Source organism: Leopardus geoffroyi, chromosome B4, assembly GCF_018350155.1.
Source record: "Leopardus geoffroyi isolate Oge1 chromosome B4, O.geoffroyi_Oge1_pat1.0, whole genome shotgun sequence".
NCBI lineage: Eukaryota > Metazoa > Chordata > Mammalia > Carnivora > Felidae > Leopardus > Leopardus geoffroyi.
The window spans coordinates 135,449,796-135,475,752 of record NC_059341.1 but is presented as its reverse complement, the minus strand read 5'-3'; the positions used below and the strand labels follow the sequence as shown (position 1 = coordinate 135,475,752).

The 25,957-nt window shown below is 41.4% G+C and overlaps 1 protein-coding gene across 2 annotated transcripts in view; it reads right to left on the bottom strand.

Annotated features, from left to right (window-relative positions):
* Positions 1-25,957, bottom strand: part of MEI1 (meiotic double-stranded break formation protein 1) — a 79,129-nt gene that overhangs the window by 52,513 nt on the left and 659 nt on the right. For both annotated transcript variants that reach the window (XM_045464627.1, XM_045464628.1), the window contains exons 2-12: positions 23,740-23,863; positions 22,933-22,983; positions 21,014-21,087; positions 19,333-19,438; positions 18,590-18,793; positions 16,221-16,351; positions 9,341-9,455; positions 8,422-8,538; positions 7,127-7,226; positions 6,883-7,017; positions 776-890 (exon numbers count right to left, since the gene is read on the bottom strand). In XM_045464627.1, the coding sequence (XP_045320583.1) occupies positions 776-890; positions 6,883-7,017; positions 7,127-7,226; positions 8,422-8,538; positions 9,341-9,455; positions 16,221-16,351; positions 18,590-18,793; positions 19,333-19,438; positions 21,014-21,087; positions 22,933-22,983; positions 23,740-23,863 (1,272 nt within the window). The remainder of the gene's footprint in view (positions 1-775; positions 891-6,882; positions 7,018-7,126; positions 7,227-8,421; positions 8,539-9,340; positions 9,456-16,220; positions 16,352-18,589; positions 18,794-19,332; positions 19,439-21,013; positions 21,088-22,932; positions 22,984-23,739; positions 23,864-25,957) is intronic.

Below are 25,957 nucleotides of genomic sequence, written 5' to 3'. Positions count from 1 at the left end.
ATATATTCTATTATATATATATACATATTTTATATATATATATAGAGAGAGTATATATACATATATATATATATATAAGCTGAGAGTATATATACATATATATATATATATAAGCTGAGAGAGAGTATATATACATATATATATATATATATATATATAAGCTGTCACAGGCTGTTGGACATTAGTCTAACTGGCTATAATACCCATATCAGTTGCTCCAACACACATGAAACTCCCACCCCTTCACGTATGCAAAGCTTAGTTTTCAAAGTTAATTTTGAAAGACATAACCAGCATTCACATTAACTGTATATCCTTTCTGCTATGTTCAGTCCATGAACCATTAAAAGCCAATAATTGCAATACACTGCATATCAGTCAGATTCTTTCTAAGATTCTAGTGAATCCACCCTTAAATAATTTTGTGAGCACGTTTACCATAACTGCTTGGATGATATAAAAGACAAAGTGGTATAGTGTAGTAGGTTTGGGTACAAATACCCTGGGATTTACTATCCAAATTCAGGTACTTGCTAATTTTGGACCTTAGAGAAAAATTATTTAATCCTGTGGCTTCAGTTTCCAAATCTTTAAAAACGAGGATAGCAGTTATTAAGCTTTAAAGCTCTGCAGTGAGGGGAAAAAAAAATCTCATTATAGATATGTGTGCATGAGAAAAAGCTACAAAGAGTCATAAAAAGGTAAGGCAATTATCTTCTTAAAACACATTATAGAATGATCTTCAGAAGGAACAAGCTGCATGCAGTGTACTGACCAGGGGCCTCCTGTTCAGTGGAGTCTGGGAAAAATCTGCACACCGGTTCAGCATGGCTTCAAGCAAGGCCCGCAGTTCCCTATACTGCACAGGGAGAGCACTCTGGTGGTCCTTCCTGCAGCCATAGAGACAAAGGCAGGCTTAGGGTAAGGTAAAGGCAGTCCAAGATACCCTCAGGTTCTCAGGCAAGGGGGCGGGGGGCAGTGTGATGGGTCCAGGATTTGATCTGATAAAAATACTTGTTCCAACACTTGTCTAGCTGCATGACTTTGTGCAGATTCCTCATCCTCCCTAACCCTCAGTTTTCTCATCTATTAAATGAGAGATCATAGTACTTTCCTCATAAAATTATTTTAAGGATCAAATTAGATAAAGCACTTAGAATGATGCTTGATAGATAGTAAGCCCTTATAAATGGCAGCTATGACTATTACTGTTGTTATTAAGTAGACAGGGTTTTCTCACAGAGAAGAACCTCCTGGTGAAGAAGTACTATCTAGAACTGAAGGTGCATCAAGAGATGTATATGGCCACTGTCCTCAACTTAGTGATAAGCTCTCTTGGAGAAGAGAGATCAAATTTGCTCTGTTACCTTGATAAGGAAAACCACAATCAACAGGTAAATGTTATCAGGACTCAGACTTTATTTCAGAATAGGGAAGAATGTTCTAAGAGTCAAACTCTATAGAGGTAAAGGGGAAAATCTAGGAGGAGTGACTCCCCATTCTTAGAAACTATAAGCAAAAACTAGAAACTACTTTTGGAGATTCAATCATTGTGAGTATGGGATAAATATAGAAAGTAACACTTAGGGTCCATTTGAACCTTCATATTCCATAGATTCAGGAAGGCAAGAGTCATTGACTAGTCTAATTGTAAGCTCTAAGAGGCCAGAGTCCAGCTACCTAAACAGAGCTAGATGCATTATAAACTGATGATAAATTTTAAAAAAGATGTTAAATGAATGAATGATTACTTGACAGGGTATAAGGTAGCTGCATTTGTTGCCTAGGGATGCTGTAACAAATTGCCACGAACTACATGGCTTAAAACAACAGAAACTTGTGCTCTCATAGTTCTAGGGACCAGAAGTCCAAAATCAAGGCGTCGGTTCCCTCTAAGGGCTCCAGGGAAGAATCCTGCCTTGCCCCCTCAGCTGCTGATGGTTGCCAGCAATCTTTGTCATCCTTTGGCTCACAGCCGAAGTTACATTTCTATGTCTCCTTCACATGGGTACCTTCCCTCTGTGTGTGACTGTTACTATATGTCCGAATCTCCCTCTCTTTATAAGGGCACCAGTCTTTGGATTTAGGAGCCTGTACTGTGTGACCTCATTTTAATTCAATCAAAGGCCCTATTCCCAAATAAGGTCACATTCAGAGGTTATGGGTGAGCATGAATTTTAGAGGGGTGCTATTCAAACCAGCACGGTAACTCAGGAGAAACCTATGTTAACCTTCAGCCGTGGCCCTTTTTTGAACACTGACAGTAATCTGTTGGGCTTTCTAACAGGCACTCAGTCCACTGCATACAGTTAAGGCTTGATTTCCCTTTTTTTCTTCACTTCTAGGAGCTCTAAGCTTCTACCCTACACTGATTGTCAATCCCTAGTTCTGCCATCTTTAAATTCTTTTCAGCAATTCTCCCTCCTCATTCCTCCTTCCAGTTGTGCTTCCCAGAGACCCACTGAACCACACTCTCCCTCAGAGGGAACACCTCAGTAAACCTTCTAGGAAACTAACATGAAAAGTAAAATCATCTTAGGATTAATAACCACCTCCTACCTAGCACTCTCCACAATTCTGACCTACTCAGCTTTCCCAGCTTCTTCACGCACTACTCCCTTCACACAACCTGCTAGCTAGACTAGCTACTGTACCCTAAGTAATCCCTATACTTCCCTACCCACATGGTCCTTCCACAAATCTAAATCTCCCTCATCATCCACCTCCTGCCTGAAAGGAGCTACCAGTCCCCTATAACGCTAGCCTCCTGGGAGACCTCCAGTTCTGCATGAACACCTCTAATTGACACTGCTCTTATTCTGTACCTTTGTTACTCTATTGGTTTCTCATCTCACCCTCACTGAGATTCATGCCCCAGATTTAGAGATTCAAATCCAGGGAAGGACAAAGGGGAAAAGAGACAGACTGAAGTCATTGTAATATAAATGTCATTTTTTGCTTCCATTTTTAGAACCAACCTAGAGTCAAATCACAAAGACTTCAATATAGTCACAAAGAGACTATAAATATTAACCTTTACCATGTAAAATTAAAGGTACAGCTGGCTGACATTGAGAAGTAGAAGGTAGAGAGGAGAGGAGAAAGGAAAAGTTGTACGCTAATATACTCAGCTAACCAAGTGGGGAGTCAAGAGAAAGCTCTTCAAGTTGAGGGAACAAGAAATACAAGTTTTAAGTATACTATTTAAAGGTTTGAAAACATAAAATATTATGTTGGCAAAAATGCCAAGGAAATGTAGAGAAGACAAAATAACATGAACTAAATCTTGGTCTTTCTTACTGGTGATTCAATGAATAATGTCCTAAATTGACAAAGTAGCACCATTATAAGCATGTTGTTTAGATGTAGGGAGATAATCACCAGAATTAAAACCAAAATGAATTAAAGTTAGTTTCCTTTAGGAAGTGGGGACAGGAGACTGTTCTTTTCCATTATATACCTGTATATTTTATTTTTTATTATTTGAATATATTACTTTGTTAGAGTTTTAGAAGGGAAAACATGGAAACAGAATTTATTCAAGTTTCCTCCATTACTTTTTTTTCAAGATATCCAGCATCTTTCTAAGTTATAATTTCCATCCTGACCCTAAGATCTCTTAGTCTTACCATCTATTTTGACATCCTTCATTTATACACTATCTTCCAGAAATGAGGCTTATAGTAGTAGAAAAACTGACATGGTCCCTGATCTTTTGGAGATTATTATTATAATGAGGAGAGACACAAAACAAAAGAATAAACAAGAACATCAAGTGTTTGATAGGTGCTATATAACAGCCTAATGGATTAGTTAGGGAAGGATGCTCTGAATGCGACCTGAATGATAATGGGAAGAAGCCACTCATGCAAAGATTTTAGGGAAGAACATTTTAGGCAAAAATAACAATTAGTAGAAAGGAAGTAGGAGAAAAATCTTGACTAAAAGTTTTAAAAAATTACATCCATGAAATAAATAGAATAAAATGCTATGTAAAGACATGCAGATGGGGTGTCTGGCTGGCTCAGTGGAGTATGCGATTCTTGATCTCAGGGTCATGAGTTCAAACCCCACATTGGGCATAGAGCTTACTTAAAAAAAAATGAAGGGGTACCTGGGTGGCTCAGTTGGTTAAGCATCTGATCTTGATTTCAGCTCAGATCATGACCTCATGGTTTGTGGGTCCAAACACCACATCAGGCTCTGTGCTGACAGCACGAAGTCTGCTTGGGATTCTCTCTCTCTTCCTCTCTCTCTGACCCTCCCTCACTCATGTGCTCTCTTTCTCTCAAAATAAATAAATAAACATTTTTAAAATTTAAAAAAATGCAGAGAATTGGAAAGAACTCTTCCAAATTAAATATGAAAGCAGAAATAAAACACACAAATGAAGGGCTGAAAGATAAAGTCAATTGGGACACCTGGGTGGCTCAGTCGGTTGAGTGTCTGACTTCAGCTCAGGTCATGATCTCACAGCTCGTGAGTTCGAGCCCTGCATCAGGCTCTGGGCTGACAGCTTAGAGCCTGGAGCCTGCTTCAGATTCTGTGTGTGCATCTCTCTCTGCTCCTCCCCCGCTCACGCTTTCTCTCACTTTTTCAAAAATAAACATTAAAAAAATTTTTCAAGAAACATAAAGTCAATAAAATTTCCCAGAAACTAGTGCATAATGAAAAAAAAAAAAGAAAAGCTTTCAGAAAACAAAGAAAATTAAAGGACCCATCCAGAATGTCCAACATTGGAATGGCAGTTCCAGAAAGAGAGAACAGAGTAAATAACGTACTGGAAAGAAAAAATTCATGAAAATTTCCCTTGCACCAAAAACCATAAAATACCTAGGAATAAAACCTAACCAAAGAGGTGAAAAATATATATACTAAAAACTATAGAAAGCTTATTAAAGAAATTGAAGATGACACACAAAAAAATGGAAAAACATTCCATGCTCATGGATTGGAAGAACAAATATTGTTAAAATGTCAACACTACCCAAAGCAATCTACATATTCAATGCAATCCCTATCAAAATAACACCAGCATTCTTCACACAGCTGGAAAAAACAATCCTAAAATTTGTATGGAACCAGAAAAGACCCCGAATAGCCAAAGCAATCTTGAAAAAGAAAACCAAAGCAAGAGGCATCACAATTCCAGACTTCTTGTTATATTACAAAGCTGTAATCATCAAGACAGTATGGTACTGGCACAAAAACAGACACATAGATCAATGGAACAGAATAGAGAACCCAGAAATCGACCCACAAACATATGGCCAACTACTCTTTGACAAAGCAGGAAAGAATATCCAAGGAAAAAAGCCTCTTCAGCAAATGGTGCTGGGAAACTGGACAGCAACATACAAAAGAATGAACCTGGAACCACTTTCTTACACCATACACAAAATAAACTCAAGATGTATGAAAGACCTAAACGTAAGACAGGAAGCCATCAAAATCCTAGAGGAGAGAACAGGCAACAACCTCTGACCTCGGCCACAGCAACTTCTTACTTGACATGTCTCCGGAGGCAAGGGAAACAAAAGCAAAAGTGAACTATTGGGACCTCATCAAGATAAAAAGCTTCTGCACAGCAAAGGAAACAATCAGCAAAACTAAAAGGCAACCGATGGAATGGGAGAAGATATTTGCAAATGACATATAAGATAAAGAACTTATCAAACTCAACACCCAAAAAAAAAAAAAAAAAAAAAAACTAATGAAATGGGCAAAAGACATGAATGGATACTTTTCCAAAGAAGACATCCAGAAGGCTAGCAGACACATGAAAAAATGGTCAACATCATCCATCATCAGGGAAATACAAATCAAAACTACAATGAGATACCAACTCACACCTGTCAGAATGGTTAAAATTAACAACTCAGGCAACAACAGATGTTGGCGAGAATGCGGAGAAAGGGGAACCCTTTTGCACTGCTTGTGGGAATGCAAACTGGTGCAGCCACACTGGAAAAAAGTATGGAGGTTCCTCAAAAAGTTAAAAATAGAACTATCCTACAACCCAGCAACTGCACTACTAGATAATTATTCAAAGGACACAAAAATGCTGATTCGAAGGGGCACATGCACCCCAATGTTTATAGCAGCACTATCAACAATAGCCAAAGTATGGAAAGAGCCCAAATGTCCATCAACTGATGAATGGATAAAAAAGATGTGGTATATATATTTAATGGAATATTACTCAGCGATGAAAAAAAAATGAAATCTTGCCATTTGCAACAACGTGGATGGAACTAGAGTGTATTATGCTAAGTGAAATAAGTCAGTCAGAAGAAGATAAATATCATATGATTTCACTCATATGTGGGATTTAAGATACATAATAGATGAATATATAGGAAAGGAAGTAAAAATAATATAAAAACAGAGAGGGAGACAAACCATAACAGACTCCTAAATACAGAGAACAAACTGAAGGTTGCTGGTGGGGTGTTAGGTGGGGGGAAGCGCTAAAGGGGTCAGGGGCATTAAGGGGGACATTGGTTGGGAAGAGCACTGGGTGTTAAATATAAGTGATGAATCACTAAAGTCTATTCCTGGGGAAAAAAAAAAATATATATATATATACATATATATATATTTTATTGAAATACATAAATAAATGGGAAGGAAGGAAGGAAGGAAGGAAGAAAGGAAGGAAGGAAGGAAGGAAGGAAGGAAAGAAGGAAGGAAGGAAGGAAAGAAGGAAGGAAGGAAGGAAGGAAGGAAGGAAGGAAGGAAGGAAGGAAGGAAGGAAGGAAGGAAGAGAAGATTGATTGATTCCCTGACCCAAAGGACAAGTACCTCCCAGAAGCTTCCCTGACTTGACCTGGCCTGCGGGACACGCAGAGGTAGAAAGTTCAGCCCACCTGGGTCTCTCACCTCAGAAAGGCAGAAATGGCCTTCACTGCCTCAGCAGCCACTTCCAGCACAGGGCTATTTACTGCCTCTTGGAGGGCACGGCCAGCATCTCTACACATGGTTGAACTTGTGAACAGTTTGATCTCCTCAGGCTGCCTAAGAAATGGTAAATGAGCAATGAGTAAGTGAATGCCTATCACTGACTCCACCTTCTTTCCTTCTCCAGTCTGGCTCCTACAGGTCAATTTCACATCACTTTGCTCACCGAGTGAGGATCTCAGCAAAAAGCAGCAGGCCCTCCTTATGTAGCTCTGTGTTGTTCATCCGCAGGCTTCCCTGTAGGCTCCTCACCACTGACTCAATCCCTATTTCAAAATGACATGGCAGAGGCCAAGGATCAGTAGTTGGTAGTTTCTTCAATGCCTGCCCAGGAGAAGTAAGAGGTTCTGGGTAGCACATTTTTGCTGGTGACCCCTCATGGAGAGGCCCTGACAAGGTTGAACTGATGGGATGGGACTGTGAGATCTTTGAGGGCGGGCCCTTATCTGATTCATCTCTGTCTCCCTGAAACCCAGCACAAGCCATAGCACGGGCCCTGGTACTCGAGGTATTCAGTGAACGTCTACTGACCAAGTTGTGCCTTTTCTACTAGACACACTCCTATTCTTTCTCAAAAGTCAAGTCAGAGCTGTGGGCCTCAGGCAGAGCTGTGGGCCTCCACTGAGCTCCCATATCCCCTGTATTTTCCTCTAGCAGAGCCCTAATCAGCTTGTTTATATCTCTCTCCCCTTCCAGAGGACAGGGACCACATTATATGTATCCCTAAATCTCTAGGTCCTAGCCTGGTGCCAGGAATAGAACAGGAACACAGAATATAAAATGAATGACTGAATGTGCCCTGCCTAAAAATCCAGACAGGATATAAAAAGTCCCAGACAAGAGGCGCCTGGGTGGCTCAGTTGGTTAAGTGTCTAACTTCCGCTCAGGTCATAATTTCACATTTCACAGGTTCGAGTTCCGGGTCGGGCTCTGTGCTGACAGCTCAGAGCCTGGAGCCTGCTTCGGATTCTGTATCTCCCTCTCTCTCTGCCCCTCCCCAACTTGTTCTCTGTCTCTCTGTCTCTCAAAAATAAATACACATTAAAAAAAAAAAAAAAGTCCCTGACAAAGAAGGTATCACCAAAAAGGAAAAGGAAGGGACAGTTTCAAGAAAACTTGAAAGGCTGAATCAGCCAAACTTAGGGATTAACTAGATGGACAGAAAAGGACTGAATCCAAGGCTGAGTAAAGTTGTTCTTAAGGCACAATTGGAATTCATTCAGCAGCTAATAGGAGTGCCTTTTTCTCGCCAAACATAGATACTTCTGTCAATCTGTGAGGGGAACTGTCTGGATATCATTGCTTCCATATGGAATCTGGTAATGAGTTTGGGCTAATAGAGATGACCAGACCCAGCCATCCCTCCAAGGTATAGGCTAGCCCCCCATCATTTTCACTACTACCCAACTTCAAAGTGCTGACCACCCTACCCAGAGCTCGTGGAGGATTCCCATCACTCACCATACACCGTGTGGCACTTGGAAAAGAAGAGGGGCTCTTCCGCCAGAAGTATCAAGCAGTTATAGCTGAACCAGACGAGCACTTCGCTGGAAGAGGAAAGGTGCTCAAAGAGGAACTCTGGCCAGAAGAGGGGAGAAAACAATGGATGACCATTGCGTGATCACGATCCATTAACTAAAGCTAGGGCCATGGATTCGTTCAGCATCTCACACCTATTACTTCATCTCTTTACACACCCTCTCCATGAGACATGATCATGAATTCACAGATAAGCCTGGAAAATAACCTCAGGGTTAGGATCTAACCTCATCTTTTTAAAAGATGAGGTAACTGAGACCCAGAGAGAGGTACTGTTAGTGGTAGAGGTGGGACTGGAATTCAGGATGGGTAATAGCAGGATGCAGAGAAAAGTTTTTAAAGCCAGAGAGGCTTGATTTCATATCCCTTCTCTGTCAGTGACTAGTCTTATAAATTTACACCAGTCATTTCCCTTCTCTGATCCTCAATTTCCTTATCCATAAAACAGCAGAGATGAGAACCTGAACGTGGCCGCACTTACAGTGCACCTCAGGGCATACTTCCTGGTCATGACAAGCCCTCAAGAAACATTAGTTCCCTTTGCCTTCCTGTCCACAGGTCTTTCCACCACCTTGCACTAGGTGCTTTTTCCTAGATGGTCAAATAAATGACAAAGATCAGTAACAAATTGCTCAAGGTCATCTAAGAGGTCCGTCGCAAGAGGATTCACTTTATGAGGCCTACTTCCTAGAGTCTGTCCTGTACAACTGAGCCTGCCACCAGCCCATCCCTCCAGAATGTATTATCAAAGAACCCCAATAGCACAGCTACCGCTGTGTGACTCAAGGGTCTCCAGTCAGAACCCCGGGGCCCTCAGAGGAGATTAGATGGAGCTCCCTACCTGGGATGTCGGCATGGATGAAGGCTGGGGCATGCTTCGCTGGAGAGTGGACCAGCACCGCAGTTATACAGTGGGCACTGGCCACCTGCAGAGTCTCATCTCTAGAGAGGAGAAGCTGGAGAAACAGGCAGCAAAAAGTGCTGCAGTCACACCACTGACAGGTAGAGGGTAGCAGCCTGAGTGCCACAGGGCAAGAGCCCAATTCCTCTCTGAATCCCTCCTGCACTAGATGGCATCAGGCACAAGGATGGTACTCAGGGAGAGCAATTCTAGATTATGGAAAAGAGTCTGCCTGAAGAACAGTAGGTGAGAAACAGAACAAAAGAACAAAATGGCATCAAAGAACACTAAAACTGTCACCAGGAAGGGTTTGGGCCTTCATTAACAGAAGTACTTTCACAGCCCTCATCTGGTTTTGATGCTTGCAACAAGCCTGAAACATACCAGCGGAAAGTTCTACTATGAACCTCACTCTACAGGGTGTGCTGAAAGGAACCAACATAGCAGGCCTGAGACTGTTATCCTTAGAAAGGCCTGTCTATAAGGTTGAACACTGACTGGGTTTGGGAAGTTGGATTTTAGGAGGGCTCCCACCACTCCCTGAACCATTAATATTGACTCTCTGTGACTAAACTATTTGTACAAACAATGTAGTTTATGCTGAATACCTGCTTTTCCTCCTGGGAGTCTGTACAACTTTGGTTGTACTAGGCAGAGGATGCCTACATGATCAGTCTGCCCACAATAAAAATCTTGGGCACTGAGACTCTAATAAGCTTCTCTGCCAGGCAACAAATCACATGTGTTGCCACAGTTGATTGCTGAAGGAATAAAGTGCATCTTTGTCTGACTCCACTTGGAGAGGACTCTTAAAAGCTTGTGCCTGGTTGTCCCCAGATTTCACCCCACACAGCTTTTCTCTTTGCCAATTTTGCTTTGTATTCTTTCACTGTAATAAATAAGAGGTATGAGTAGGACTATTTACTGAATCCTGTGAGCCCTCCTAGTGAATCATTGAACCTGGGGGTGGTCTTGGAGACTCTCAACACACAGAGGAAGGAATTAAAGCTCATGGAGGTTAAGTCACTTATTCCAGGCCACATAGCTAGTAAGTGGAAAAGGTAAGGCAGAAACTTACGTCAGCCACATCCAAATTTAGGCATCCTCCTACAACAGAGATGCCTCCTCCATCAAATTTTAGATCAGATTATTCCACTACTCAAAACATTTCAATGAATTTCCAAACTCCTACTGGACACCATAGCTATCAGAAGTCCTATAGCACTTTCAGAAATCAAGGAAAGGGTTAATTGCAACTACATATTTCTTTTAAGTTTTATTTATTAAGTAGTCTCTATACGCCACCTAGGGCTCAAACTCAAGACCCAGAGATCAAGATCACATGCTCCCCTGACTAAGCCAGCCAGGTGCTCCCAGATTTTAAGTGTAGGAGAAACTGGAATTCTAGGGGAAAATGATGAGTAGAACATATATCATGAGCCACAAAGGAGGGTGTGCCTGGTTTTAGAGTTGCAAAGGAAAACGACCAAGTCACATTCATATCTGGTAGAGAGGCATCTGAGGACTGCAAGCTTAAACCTATCTCAGTTATGTCAGGCTTGAATATGGACACATGATCAGCTTTTCTATTAGTATGCAAAGGGGTTTCTATACAGCATTAATCTTTATCTTCTATTTTATATAGGAAATGACATGTATCGGGGCGCCTGGGTGGCGCAGTCGGTTAAGCGTCCGACTTCAGCCAGGTCACGATCTCGCGGTCCGTGAGTTCGAGCCCCGCGTCAGGCTCTGGGCTGATGGCTCAGAGCCTGGAGCCTGTTTCCGATTCTGTGTCTCCCTCTCTCTCTGCCCCTCTCCCGTTCATGCTCTGTCTCTCTCTGTCCCAAAAATAAATAAACGTTGAAAAAAAAAAATTAAAAAAAAAAAAAAAAGGAAATGACATGTATCTTAAAATGCTACTGATGTAATGTAAACCATTATTTTATATACCACTAAGAGTAAAAGAGCTACTATTAAGCTATAACACAGCACTGATGGTAAAATGTCTCCCAATTTCAGAGCTGTTAAAATGTAAAAAAAAAAAAAAAAAAAAAACTTACCTTAAAAAAAATGATATTTAGGAGCACCTGGGAGTTCCTAATGATATTAGGAGTTCAGTCAGTTAGGCGTCCAACTTCGGCTCAGGTCATGATCTCAAAGCTGACAGCTCAGAGCCTGGAGCCTGCTTCAGATTCTGTGTGTGTGTGTGTGTGTGTGTCTGTGTGTGTGTCTCTCTCTGCCCCTTCCCCATTCATGCTCTCTCTCTCTCTCGCTCTCGCTCTCTCTCTCTCTCTCTCTCTCAAAGGTAAAAAACATTAAAAAATAAATAATTTTTAAAAAAAAGAAAAATGGTATTTAACTGCTAAGCAAAAACAACAATTCTTGGCTTAAAGTGCATGTTCCTTATTGTGTTGAGAAAGAAAACACTCCAAACCTATTTTTCATCATAAACAAAATTAATTATGAACATCTATATTTAAAAAGATCCTAATTATTTACTGTGACCCATCAGGACTATGATTTTTCCTGTTTAATCTCTAGACTCATCTTAGGCTATCACTTCTTGGCCTTTTGGCTAAGATCAAGTGTAAATTCATCTTGGGCCACATCACATTCCACCCACCATCCATCCCATTGGCCTCCATCTGCTCCTAGAACACATCAGGCATCTCTCTTCCTCTAGCCTTTATTTGCTGTTCCCTCTGCCTGACATACTTTTCTGCCCACTCTTCATATCACTAGCTTACTTACTTTCTTAATTTACTTATTTTCAGCCTCATTGAGGTATAATTGATCACTGGCTGACTTGAAATCTTCAAGCATCAGCTCAAGTGTCAACCCTTCAGAGAGGCCCTGCCTACCACTCAACCTATAGCTGGCCTTCCTCACTACTATCTCATCTCCTCTTTGTTTTCTTTATAGCAAAACTAGAATATTTTGCTTGTTCATTTGCTTGTTTATTACCTGCTTTCCCCAGGAGACCATGCAAAGGCAAGGAACTTGTCTGTTTACATACCATGATATTCCCAGTGCCTAACACAGTAACTAACACCTCATATTAGTGCTCAGTATATATTTGACTAAATGAATGGATCAACATTGCAACAGAAGAGACACAAACATTGACAATATATTCCTAGGGATCTGAATTAAGGGAGAATAAGTTGATTACCAGCCAAAATCAGGAAGGAATAGCATTAGACTCTGACAAATATGCCAGAACAGAGATAAAAGGATATGTGTTGATCTTATCTTTATTTAAAATTTTGGTATTTTGTTCACTATGCATTAACTTTTTTTTTTTTTTTTTGCATTAACTTTGATTTTTAAAAAAATATTGCAGGGGCACCTGGGTGGCTCAGTCAGTTGAGTATCCGACTTCAGCTCAGGTCATGATCCCATGGTTTGTGAGTTTGAGCCCCATATCAGGCTTGTTGCTCTCAGTGCAGAGCCCGCTTCGGATCCTCTCTCTCCCTCTCTCTCTGCCCCTCCTCTGCTCATGCTCTCTCTCTCAAAAAAATAAATAAATATACATTAAAAAAAAATATATATATATATATATACACACACACACACACACACATACATACATACAGGGCACCTGGGTGGCTCAGTCAAGGTTAAGCATCCAACTTTGGCTCAGGTCATGATCTCGCCATTCGTGAGTTCTAGCCCCACTTTGGACTCTGTGCTGACAGCGAGGAGCCTGGAGCCTACACTGAGTTCTGTGTCTCTCTCTGTGTCTGCCTCTCTCCCACTTAATGCTCTGTCTCTGTCTCTTCTCTCAAAAATGAATAAACATTAAAAAAATTTTAATTATATATATATTTAAAAAATTTTTTTTTAAATTTTTTTTCTTTTTTCAACGTTTATTTATTTTTGGGACAGAGAGAGACAGAGTATGAACGGGGGAGGGGCAGAGAGAGAGGGAGACACAGAATCGGAAACAGGCTCCAGGCTCCGAGCCATCAGCCCAGAGCCCGACGCGGGGCTCGAACTCACGGACCGCGAGATCGTGACCTGGCTGAAGTCGGACGCTTAACCGACTGCGCCACCCAGGCGCCCCTAAAAAAATTTTTTTTAATGTTTATTTATTATTGAGACACAGAGAGAGACAGAGCATGAGCAGAGGAGGGGCAGAGAGAGAACAAGACACAGAATCCGAAGCAGGCTCCAGGCTCCGAGCTGTCAGCACAGAGCCTCATGTGGGGCTCAAACTCACAAACCGAGAGATCATGACCTGACCCAAAGTCGGACACTCAACCGACTGAGCCACCCAGGCAACCCTATATATATATATATATATTTTTTTTTTTTAAATATATAAATATATACAAAATTGAGCCTGGGTGGCTCAGTCGGTTGAGCATCCAACTCCTGATTTCAGCTCAGGTCATGATCCCAGGGTCATGGGATTAAGCCACACATTGGGCTCTGCACTGAGCACAGAGCCTGCTTAAGATTTTCTCTTTTTCTGCCCCTCTCCCCTGCTCATGGGCTCACACTCTCTCAGATTTAAAATACACACACACAGGGGCGCCTGGGTGGCTCAGTCGGTTAAGCGTCCGACTTCGGCTCAGGTCATGATCTCATGGTCCGTGAGTTCGAGCCCCGCGTCGGGCTCTGTACTGACAGCTCAGAGCCTGGAGCCTGCTTTGGATTCTGTGTCTCCCTCTCTCTCTGCCCCTCCCCTGTTCATGCTCTGTCTCTCTCTGTCTCAAAAATAAATAAACGTTAAAAAAAAAATTAAAAAAAAATAAAATAAGATAAAATAAAATACACACATAAAAAAATTAAAAAATTAAAAAAATTAAAAAAAATTAAAAAATTAAATAAATAAATAAATAAATAAATAAAAATAAATAAAATACACACACACACACACACACACATACACACACTGCATTAAAACACTATCCTGATTGCTGAGGTTTTTAGCACCCCCTTATTTTACACCTAAGGCAAATATCTCACTCATCTCACCCTAGTTCCAACCTTGCTGGCTGCTGTAGTAAAATAACACACTGATAATTCAAAGTTGCCAAGAGAAGAACAGTCTCCACATATGAGTGGAGGCCAGGGCCCCTAAGTCAAGATTCCTATCTCTCCCCCTAGGGAAGTGTTGTCTAATCTCTGTCCCTGCCACCATTATGCTGCCTTGGTGCACTGTGAGGACACAGACCCTGTGTCCTGCTGAGCCTGAGATGAAATGTTCTAACCAGATGTTACCATGGACTTCAGGATGGCAGCAAAAAAATGAACACAGAGGGGCGCCTGGGTGGCGCAGTCGGTTAAGCGTCCGGCTTCAGCCAGGTCACGATCTCGCGGTCCATGAGTTCGAGCCCCGCATCGGGCTCTGGGCTGATGGCTCAGAGCCTGGAGCCTGTTTCCGATTCTGTGTCTCCCTCTCTCTCTGCCCCTCCCCCGTTCATGCTCTGTCTCTCTTTCCCAAAAATAAATAAACGTTGAAAAAAAAAAATTAAAAAAAAAAAATGAACACAGAAAAGAACCCAATCTGAGATTTTTTGATTCGGAGACACAGAACTTGCTCTTCAGAGTTCACAGGCCTTGCATGGACCTTTCTAGAGGCATCCCAGGGAAATAAGGAGGAGCAGTTTACCCTGGCTTTTTAATACCCGCCTTTTCTATCCCCAACTGTCCATTTTCCACTTCTGACCAGGGCCCCTCCTCTTTCCTGCAGAAGGAGTCCTACAGTCTAGTCAATCAATGATATCCCACTATCAGATGAGGGCAAGTAGCTCTGCCAAGCACTGTGCTGAGCACTGCAGAGATACAGCCAGACTCAGGTCCTGCCCTAAAGAAGCTCCCAGTAGATCAACCACAATATAGTGAAGCCATGACACAGGGCACATTCTGCCTAAAGGAGCCAAGAAGACAAAGGAACCCTATAGGCCTTGAAGGATCAACAGACAAAGGAGAGGGGAAAGGCTTTAAAGGCAAAGGAGAAGTGCAGATGCACAGGCACAAAGACAGAATGTCCCAGCATATGCAGGGCCAGGGAGAAATTACATATGGCTGGAGCACTGGATTGTGGGGTGGAAGAGATAGGTTAATAAGGCTAAAGGGATAAGGAGGATCCAGAGAAAGAGGACTCTAGGTACCAAGCTAAGAAGCTTGAGTTTTATCACTAAAACACCTGAGATAGCTTACTTTCTGTTGCTGCATATATTCTCCATTATCAGCCAGCCAAGATGTTAAGGGGGAGGTGTGTATATAAATATTCACAACTGAAATAAAACCTACAGTTGAACCTTGAACAACGTGGGTTTGAACTGCACAGGTCCACTTACATGCAGATTTTTTTCGATAAATACAGTACAGTACTCCAAATATTTTCTCCTCCTTAGGAATTTTTTTTCCAAAGGAGATAGAAGTTTATTAAATATACCACAAGGGAGAGCAAAGGAGAGGCTGTCTGCCACCTCCTTATGAATTTCTTAATAACATTTTCCTTTCTCTAGCTTATTTTAAGAATACAGAATATAATACATATAACATACAAAATATGTGTTAATCGACTGGTTATGTTATTGGTAAGGGTTCTGGTCAACAGACTATTAATAGTTAAATTTGGGGGGGAGTCAAAAGTTCTATGTGAATTTTCAACTGCAGGGGAAATCAGGGCCCTTAGCCCCCATGTTGTTCAAGGGTCAACTGTACTTTGAGTACTCTAACAGCATATTGTTTGAGCCAGTAAGAAAACACCTTAGAAATCTTAGATAGGAGTGATACAAGGCCCAGGAGCCATACCAGTTCCCTTGTTATTGAACCTATAGACCAGAAATCACAAGACAAGCACCTTTTTGAGCACCAAAGGCAGTGAGGTCTTTCCTGGTGGCCCCTCAACACCCTCCGTACTTTCCGCCAGTGAAGACTCATTCATGATTACAGACACAAAGAGATCGTACTTCAGCAGCTGCCTCAGCCAACCTAGAAAACAAAAGGGTTGGGAGGTGAGGCGAGAGAAGTATAGGCACCAGAGTATGCCTAAGGTAGCCCCTCAGACATCCTCTAGAAATTTCATCATGTCACCCAGACATTCCTAAGTATTTTGTTATTTTTAATGCTATTATAAATGGGATTGTTTTAATTTATTTTTCAGACAATTCACTGTTAGTGTATAGAAAAACAACTGATTTTATATCCTGCAACTTTACTAAATTCATTTGTTAGGTTTAACAGTTTTTTGGTGAAGTTTTTAGGGTTTTCTATATATAAGATGATAGCATTTGCAGAGACCATTTTACTTCTTCCTTCCTAATTTTAATGTCTTTTATTTCTTTTTCTTGCCTCATTGTTATGGCAAGGACCTCTAACATTATATTAAATAGAATCCCATGTTCTTGTATGCAACCTCTGGGACAACACTTATCACACTAATCTTTAATTGTCCACATCCTTCTTCCACACTAGACTATGAGCTCCCTCAGAATAGAGCTTGGGTTTGATCATCTTCATGATGAGCCTGACACAGGGCCTGGCCCAAAATGAACACTCACTATGTATGGACAGACTGTTTATAACAGAGTTCTTGGCCCAAACTGTGAAAAGAAACTGTTGTCACCCATAGACAATGCTTTTCCCTGTAGCTCCTACTTTGGAATAGGCCCTCACCCAGTTACCAATCATAGTACCTCTGTTCAAAATGTGAAAGCTCCTGGGGCACCTGGGTGGCTCAGTCAGTTAGGCATCTAACTCTTTTTTTTTTTTTTTAATTTTTTTTTTTAACGTTTTTTATTTATTTTTGAGACAGAGAGAGACAGAGCATGAACGGGGGAGGGGCAGAGAGAGGGAGACACAGAATCGGAAGCAGGCTCCAGGCTCTGAGCCATCAGCCCAGAGCCCGACGCAGGGCTCGAACTCACGGACCGCGAGATCGTGACCTGAGCTGAAGTCGGCTTAGGCATCTAACTCTTGATCTCAGCTCAGGTCTTGATCTCAGGTCGTGAGTTTAAGCCCCGTGTTGGGCTCCATGCTGGGTGTGGAGCTTACTTTAAAAAAATGTGAGGGGCACCTGGGTGGCTTGGTTGGTTAAGCATCCGAATCTTGATTTCAGCTCAGGTCATAATTTCACAGTGTATAGGTTCAAGCCCCACATTGGGCTCTGTGCTGACAGCGCAGAGCCTATTTGGTATTCTCTCTCTCCCTCTTTCTCTGCCCCTGCCCTGAATGTTCTCTCAGTCTCTCTCTCTCTCAAAATAAATGAAATAAATTTTTTCAAAAATGTTAAATCTCTTTAGTCGGAAGCATTTCAAGGGTCTTGTGTACCTACATAAGGAAACAGCAGAAGAGGCTGAAAGGGTACACGGGGGCTCCTAAGGAGCCTCAAATAACAAGTAGGAAACCTGCACATCACCTGGAGGCCAGAGGGAGCCATAGATGATTTTTCAAATAGGAAACAGGAAACGCAAGCTATGCAGTGTGAAGATTAACTTGGCAGCAAAAACAGGATACACCAGAGCAGGCAGTAAAAACCAGAGGCAGAAAAATTGTTGTCCCACTTTCTTCTTCTCCTTGCAAAAGCAAGGTTCTTTTTTTATTTTTAATTTTTTAAAAGAGAGAGTATGCACAAGTGGGGGAGGGGCAGAGAGAAATGGAGACAGAGAATCCCAAGCAGGCTCCATGTTGTCAGTGAAGAGTCACTGAAGACTCAGCACTCGTACCCATGAACCATGAGATCATTACCTTAGCTGAAATCAAGAGTCGAATGCTTAACATCCTGAGTCACCCAGGTGCCCCCAAAGGCAAGGGTCTTAGATAGGCATCTATCATAGTCTGTGCATCTTTTCTTTTTCAAGATTTTTTTTTTTTGAGAGAGAGAGAGAGAGAGAGAGAGAGAAAATGCGTGCGTGCACACGAGTGAGGGGTAAAGGGACAGAGGGAGAGAGAGAGAAAATCTTGAGCAGTCTCCATACTCAGCACGGAGCCCAATACAGGGCTCAATCCCACTGAGACGCTGAGATTATGACCTGAGCCAAAATCAAGAGCTGGACCCTCAACCGACTGAGTCACCCAGGCACCCCCAGCCTTTCCGTCTTCTCTCCTAAACCCATGGCTTCTACCCTTTTCAAAGAGGCAAACTTCCCTACCACTAGAGAGCCAATATCTCAGGTCCTCAAGCAAAACATCAAAAGCATTCTCTCTTTTCTCTCCAGTCCTATATCTTACCCAAACAGTTGATCTGTAGCTCCTTTGTCTGGGCGCCATCCAGGGTGGAAAGGAAGAGAGGACACAGCTTCTCCCGGAAATGGCCTGAAAGCATCTCAGCAGCCACTGGTGAAGAGTACAGCTTCCCATAGAGGTAACAGACAGAAGCTCGCACCCCCTCATTGGGGTATACTAAACCCCTCAACAGATGTTCCATCAGATTACCTGTCCAGAAAACAACCAAGGGGCCAGGGAAACCTCACAATGTCAGCTGCTATATGAAACTCCAAACTATTGTGCCCCGTAGGGTAGTAATAGTGGTAATCCTTTATAATCTCCCATAACAAACAATTTCTGGACCCTTAATCAAAAGAGAAAACCAAGGTTTAGAGAAGTGATTAACCCTGGAATAAATCCTCTATGAGATATTTACTTGCATTTTATTGATAGAAAAAAGCACTCTGTATTCCAGAATTAATTCCTCCTTCCATCCAAAGGAAGGTCCATAAGTAGATACTTAATTTGTGTTAACATAACTTAATTAAGTAGATACTTAATTTGTGAAATAACTCAAGACCAGGGTCAAGAATTTTTTCAACTTGGCCAACATAGAGTACATTTTGCAGATGGGAAACTGAAAGCCTAGAATAGGAAAGTAACAACTTCCCAGGTGTGTATAGTGAGTGGACCACCCAGATGGTGATATAAAGTGTAATCAAAGCTGGTAAAAGGGTAGTAGCATCTCTTCCCCAGAGGTTACTCACTGTGCTCCATTACAAGCTTGTCTGCCAGGGGAGGGATAGCATCCACCAACTTGCCGAGAAGGGTCAGGGTAGCCAGGCTGCCTCGCATGGAGGGCATGTTACACAGCTATAGAAAATGAACACGCTCCACTGTATGAATTAGGATCAGGACAGATCTCCCAACAAAATTTATCTTGCCCTATTTACACAAAGCCTGTATTGTATGTGTCTCTCACCAGAACCAGTAATCAGCTTCTTTAACTAAGTATCTATCTCCCCTATTAGACTGGGAAGACCTTGAGGAAAGGGACTGAGTCAGATTCCTCTCAGAGTACTCAGTACCTAGCTCAGTACATGACTGTTAAACTGGATTAACATTAGCATATTTTGTCTTCTATAGAGCCAGAAATTGGGAGAGTGAAAGTTGGGAACATCATAAAGACAGAATTCTGGCTTAGTGCAAAAAAAAAAAGTATTAGTATTATTATCATTACCATGGCCATTACTGAGCCTTCTATTCATCAGACGCTATGCTTGATGGCTTACAAGTAGAGTCAATAGTATATATTTCACCATTTCTACTGACCAGCTATAGCACTTTAAGTAAGACTCTTAACTCCTCTGGTAGGAAATAATAATAGTATCAATTTCATAGGGTTGTTAGGAGGACTCAATGAGATACTGCACATAAACCACCTAACACAGTGCCCACAGAGCCCAGAAAGTGCTCAAAAGGGTTAAATGGAATCATCTTAATAAGTATTGACATATATGATGATAAATTCAATCTGATATATTAATCATATGCAGAGTAATTATAATGATATGACAATTTAGTATAATTCATAATTAAATGTTCTTGGTGTTAAGATGAACATTTGTCTTCCTTTTTTTTTTTTAATGTTTATTTATTCATTTATTTAGAGAGAGACAGAGACAGACACAGAGAGCACTAGCAGGAGAGGGGCAGAGAGAGAGGGAGACAGATTCCCAAGCAGGCTCCACGCTGTCAGCACAAAGCCTGATGGGGGGCTCAACCTGAGATCATGACCTGAGCTGAAATCAAGAGTCTCTTGATTAACTGAATCAAGTTAATCAAGTAACTTGATTAACTGACTGAGCCACCCAGGTGCCCCCATTTGTCTTCCTTTTGCAAAAAAATAAAATAAAAAGTGATTCTGATATTATTCCTAAGTCTTAAACACAATGCAAAAGCTGCTTATTGAATGGTATCTGTGACTATCTGTGAAGAAGGCAGGTTAAATATATCCACTCAGTGCTTGCCTTAGATGCTGACAAAAACAAATGACTTCAGTATAAAATATTGTATACAATTCAAACCAAAGAAAAACACTAAGCCAAGACATAGTAAATATATTTCCTTGCTAAGTTGGTCAAGGAAATCTGTATTGTACTTAGGGGGATATAGAGAATAGCCATGGGATGATTATGTCAGAAAGATGAGACTTCACCACACAGAGGGAGGGGAAAGGGGAAGGAGGGAAGATACAAACAGTATTGGGGCAGGATCAGAGGACCCAGGCAGGCCCTAGCTCTGGCTCTGCCACTGACTCAGTGACCTCAGGCAGGTCCCTGTCCCTCTCTGTATTTCAATCTCCCCACCGATCCAGAAAGGCGTGGGCCCAGCTCTGATATCTGAGGATTCTGAGGGGTACTCAAGAACTCACAGCTATTTACTGACCTCTTTGTGGCACTCATCCAGCAGGCAATGAACGGTCTGCTCTAACTTCAGCTGAGTTGTAAGCTGGATAAGGACTGAGCAGACACAGTAGTGTTACTAACCACAAGACAACCTCTGGCCCACACCTCACCTTTCATAGCCCTTCTACTCAAAGTCATTTGCTTGCATTACCAGTATAGTCTTTTCTATCTCCCCAATTAAACTAAGTGTACATATCCAAATCAAAGGATTTCTGGCTTCTTCGTTGTTTTATATCAGTAGTTCACAATCTGGCTGCACATCAGAATCACCCAGGAAGTTAAAAAAAAAAATACTAATGCCCAACTCCCACTCTAGATCAATTAAATCATAATCTCTAAAGAAAGAGCCTAAGCATCTGGATGTTTTTTAAGTTACCCATGTAAGTCTATTGTGAAGCTAAGGTTGAAAACTATTATTTTATATTATCTCTACTTTATTCCTGCCTCACAATTGCTCCTTCACATACTAGAAAACAGAATTATGGGTGAGTTCCTGTGCCAATAATTGCCTTAATTGCCTCTATTACCTCTCAACCCCAAACTCATCCTTGTATACAATCGTTTGTGATGCTTCTGCTGGTATGTTTGAGGAGCAGTGAAAAAGTGACTGGCTCTGCACGTCTGGGAAAAGCTACAAAACTATACTCAGCTGCTGCTGCAGGAAGACTCTGGCACTTCCAAGGTAAAGAAGCATTCTGGGATAACAGTCACAGAAACAGGAAGAAGGCAGGCAACAAAGAGGAAACAGCGAGGAAGGAGCAAGTCCTTCTTCCCTCTCTGGCTCTGCAGTCTCTATCTAGTGCCTACCACCTCAGTTAAGTTCTTGGGGTCTGATGAAGGTTTGCAAGTTATGCTGGCACCAACCAGCAATGGACAGCCTTAGGATTATAGCCCCACTCAAGAGTGGCATAATGGTGACGGGAAATCTCCCCATTCCTGCCAGTGGTCAGAACTTCAAGTGGTACATTTGTTTTTCCACATTCTAGACTGAGAGATGGTCAGAAGTATACACAAATCATGCTAATTTATGATCTGTCACAGCTGCTAAGCGTGTGGTTGGATGGTCATGGACCCAGCAGCAGCCAAGCAGCATCCTCTCCTTAGAGAAAACTTATGTTTTAATAATTCCAACCTCATTTTGTTTCCTCAGCCCTGAGGGTGGAAGCTGCTTTCTGAAATTCCTACGTCTGTGAAAACCCGGTGTTTTCTTTTGCCTTCAGTTAAATAGTCAATAATTCTTCATATTAAAGCTTTTTCCTGTTCAAATAACTTATGTGGTTTCTGTTGCCTGACTACACCCTCACTGATACAATTCTTACTCTTTCTGCAAGAGTCCTCCTATCCCAGTGCTCTTGTGTTCTTTCTCCTTGAGCCTTTTAAAGTTTATTTATTTTAGTAATCTCTACACCCAACACAGGGCTCAAACTCACCACCCCAAGATCAAGAGTCACATGCTCTTCTGGGCCAGCCAGGTGCCCCACTCCTTCAGTGCTTTATAGGTAAACAGACACACTTCTGTAGCCTTAACAATCACCTGTGTGCAGACAACTTCCAACTAACCGATGTGAAAGTAATGAAAACAGCTTGTGCTGCCTTTGTAACAGTACTTATCAGCTCTCATTATTTACTATCCAATCCCTCCTCCAGATTGTAAACTCTTAAAGGGCAGGAACCATGTCTTATCCATCTACGTATCCCCAATGTCTGATACAGTACTTGGCACAGAGCAGGTGCCTGAGAAAAAAAACGCAGAATCAATGACTGACAACTAATTGAGTTTTCTTGATCTGTCTCTAAAATGAAACATTTATTTCATCAAGGTCTCAAATAACCAGAGTTGCAATATACCCAGCTAATATACCCAGCTTCAAATGCTAGGTACACATAGTTTCACCTTACCTTCAATACAGAGGTCTATTACACTTCCATCTTCCACATTACATAACAGCCCTTGGAGTAGAGGGAGGAGAGAAGGGAATGGTTAGTAGTTAAAAGAGAAACTCACAAAGGCACACTGAAAATTCTAGACTAAAAGTAGCTTTAAGCAATGTCCCAGATAAATGCTATCCTCAACACCAAGTGTGGCACAGCATAAAAACTGAGTGCTTTGGAGTCTGTAACGGACCTCGGGTAAAATTCCTGTCCTGCCAGTTGTTTTGCTAGGACTTCCCTTAGCCTTGGGGATCATCCTTTCTCCCTTAAAGGACTGACTTGGCAGTTAAAAGCCTGAAAAGCCACTAGCAGAGAAAAAATATCCAATATGAGTTAGCTCCCCTCCTCCCTGAAAAGGGCTCTTTCCATAGGACATCATAACTATATTAAAAGAAGGGACCTTTTAATTCATCTCAGGCACAGGAGAGGGAAAGTATTTCAATCAGGGTCACACCCAGGTCAACAGACTCTAGTCTGGCTCTGATCCTCTTCAAAGACCAGAGTGGACTCTGAAAGATCACACATTTCCCATATTCATATTCACACTTTTACTAAACTTTTGGCTGTAGTAAAGCTAGTTACCATACGATGCATCATGTGTTTTAGAAAAGGGACCATTTCTTCATCATTACGACAAAACAATTTGCTAATAAGTTAAACTGTTACATCATAAAAAGTCTAAATTATCTTTCCAAGACCATTTCTCCAAGACCCCAAAGTAAATATACATGCTATACATGCAAAATGCATACCAAATTTCCCTTTTAATCTCACCGAAAAGCATGCTTATGAAGTGGATACAGATTCTCTGATCCTGAGCCACAAGCTGCACGACCAGGGAGGCATGTCTCAAGAGAGCATCTCGGAAACAGGAGAGCACATGCTTCTTGCGCACCAACTTGGGGCAGATGAAGAAAATATTCAATAGCAACCAAGTCTCAGCCATTCTGAACCCAAACAACTATAATTTCTAAATACAATTACAAGATGATACTGGAAGGTTCATCTAAACTATGGTAAGGTCATAATCCCTGAAAGTAGGAACATTTACACACAGGAATCTATGTGTTTATACAGAGGATTATACATTAGCTAAGGTTCCTACTACCCTATATTTACAGAGCACTTTAGTGTTCACAAATCACTCTTTTGTCTAACAACTTAGTGAAGCAAGTAAAAATTATTGTCACCATTTTACAGATGAGAAAATTGAGGCCCAAAGACATTCCCAAGGACTCAAATCTATCTCCAAACAGGTCTTGTCTAAGGTCAGCGTCCTTTCTACTTAACAGTTCAGGAGAGTGATGCTGGAGACCCTTCGTGAGCCTCAAAGAGGCTGGTAGAGAAATGCATCCTTCCATTCAACTCGGACATAAATCTTCACACTCAATTCATCTCCCTGTACAGGGAACTGGGTAGTAGCTGTGCAAAGTGCTCAAGACAGTAGCAAAAGTTAGGTTAAAAAGGGGAGCATACACCGAGGATAGAGCAGGAACTTGGGTACAACTGACTATATTACACTTTTTCAATTGATGAGAGATGAAGCTAAAAAAAAAAAAGTGCATTCAATAAAAAGTGAAGTTGCATCTCTTATTCTCTCTAACCTGTTATTGCAAATCTCATGTTTTCCTTCAATTCCTCCTACATAATACATTAAGCTAGTAATCTAAATGAGTTACTCAAAAAATCTCAATGACTTTCTTTCACCTGTCGGATTAAATCCAAGCTCTTCAGCCTGGATTCAAACTCTTGGAACTTATCTTAACCTGGCTTTTCAATCTCACCTCCCTCAATTTCCTTTCAAACACTCCGATTACCTCCCCAAACTCATCCTTGCTAATGGGATAAGCCCTGCTGGTATAAGCACCCTCCCCCCAACTTCTCCTCTGGTCCAAAGCTCACCCATCTTCTCAAGCTTAATTCAAATGCATCCTCTTCTCAAAACCTTTTCCCAATTTCCCTCCTTATCCCAACAGCACTTGACCACAAATATGTCTGTCTACTAAATTCCCAGTTTTTAGCATTCTCATTTTCTCCCCTACTGTCGTATTTATCTCTGTATCTCTGACTCACTGTCCAAGAACGGCAGCCTCAGAACTTCTGGCCTCAATGATAGCTCAAATGTTATCAGCTAGCCCAGAGGTTCTCAGAGTGTAGCCTGGGAACCCCTGAGGGTACCCAAAACTTTGAAAGGGTTCAAAGATCAAAATTATTTTGATACTAAAATGCAATTTGTCTCTGTCACTCTTACTCTCTCACAAGCATACAGTGAAGTTTTTCAAAGATTACACGACAGGTAATATACAACCGATTAAATGCTAAAATACTTGAGAATCCAGCTGACTTCTATTAAGCTAGACATTAAAGAGACTTGTTTAATAGATGTAAATAAAAATGTAAAACAAAGCTAGTCCTTTCATTATCTTTTTTTCTTTTAGAAAATATCATTTTTATTTAAATTACTTATGCCACAGAACTGCATGCTTAAAATGGTAGGCTTTATATCATGTATATTTTACAGCAATAAAACCAATTATGCTAATACATAATGATTTACTACCATTTTTTAATTAATATTTAAGAATTGGTTTCTTTGTCTAACACAGTAAATATCAGTGGATATAACCCATATAAAAGCTTTTTGGGGTCCTCAACACTTTTTTAAAGTATAAAGGCATCCTGAGATTTAAAATTTTGAGAACCATTGATCCAGCCCCTCCTCCCAAGGCATGAATTCCCCTCCCATGAATGTGAGATAAAAGTGATCTTCCAAACCTTTCTTGGATGGCTCCATGGACCAAAAACTCACTACAAAGGTGCGTAGGCATTGAGGGAACTGGCAGCCCATTTTTCAGCCAGCTCTGCTATTAGAAAGGTTCCCCTTCACCCCACCCTGCCTGGCTGTAACTTCTTCCCGTCTCGCTGCCATCACAGAGACCTAGGCAGCCCCCTCCTCCACACTGACGCCCTAAGAAATCTGAAGGGAATGAGG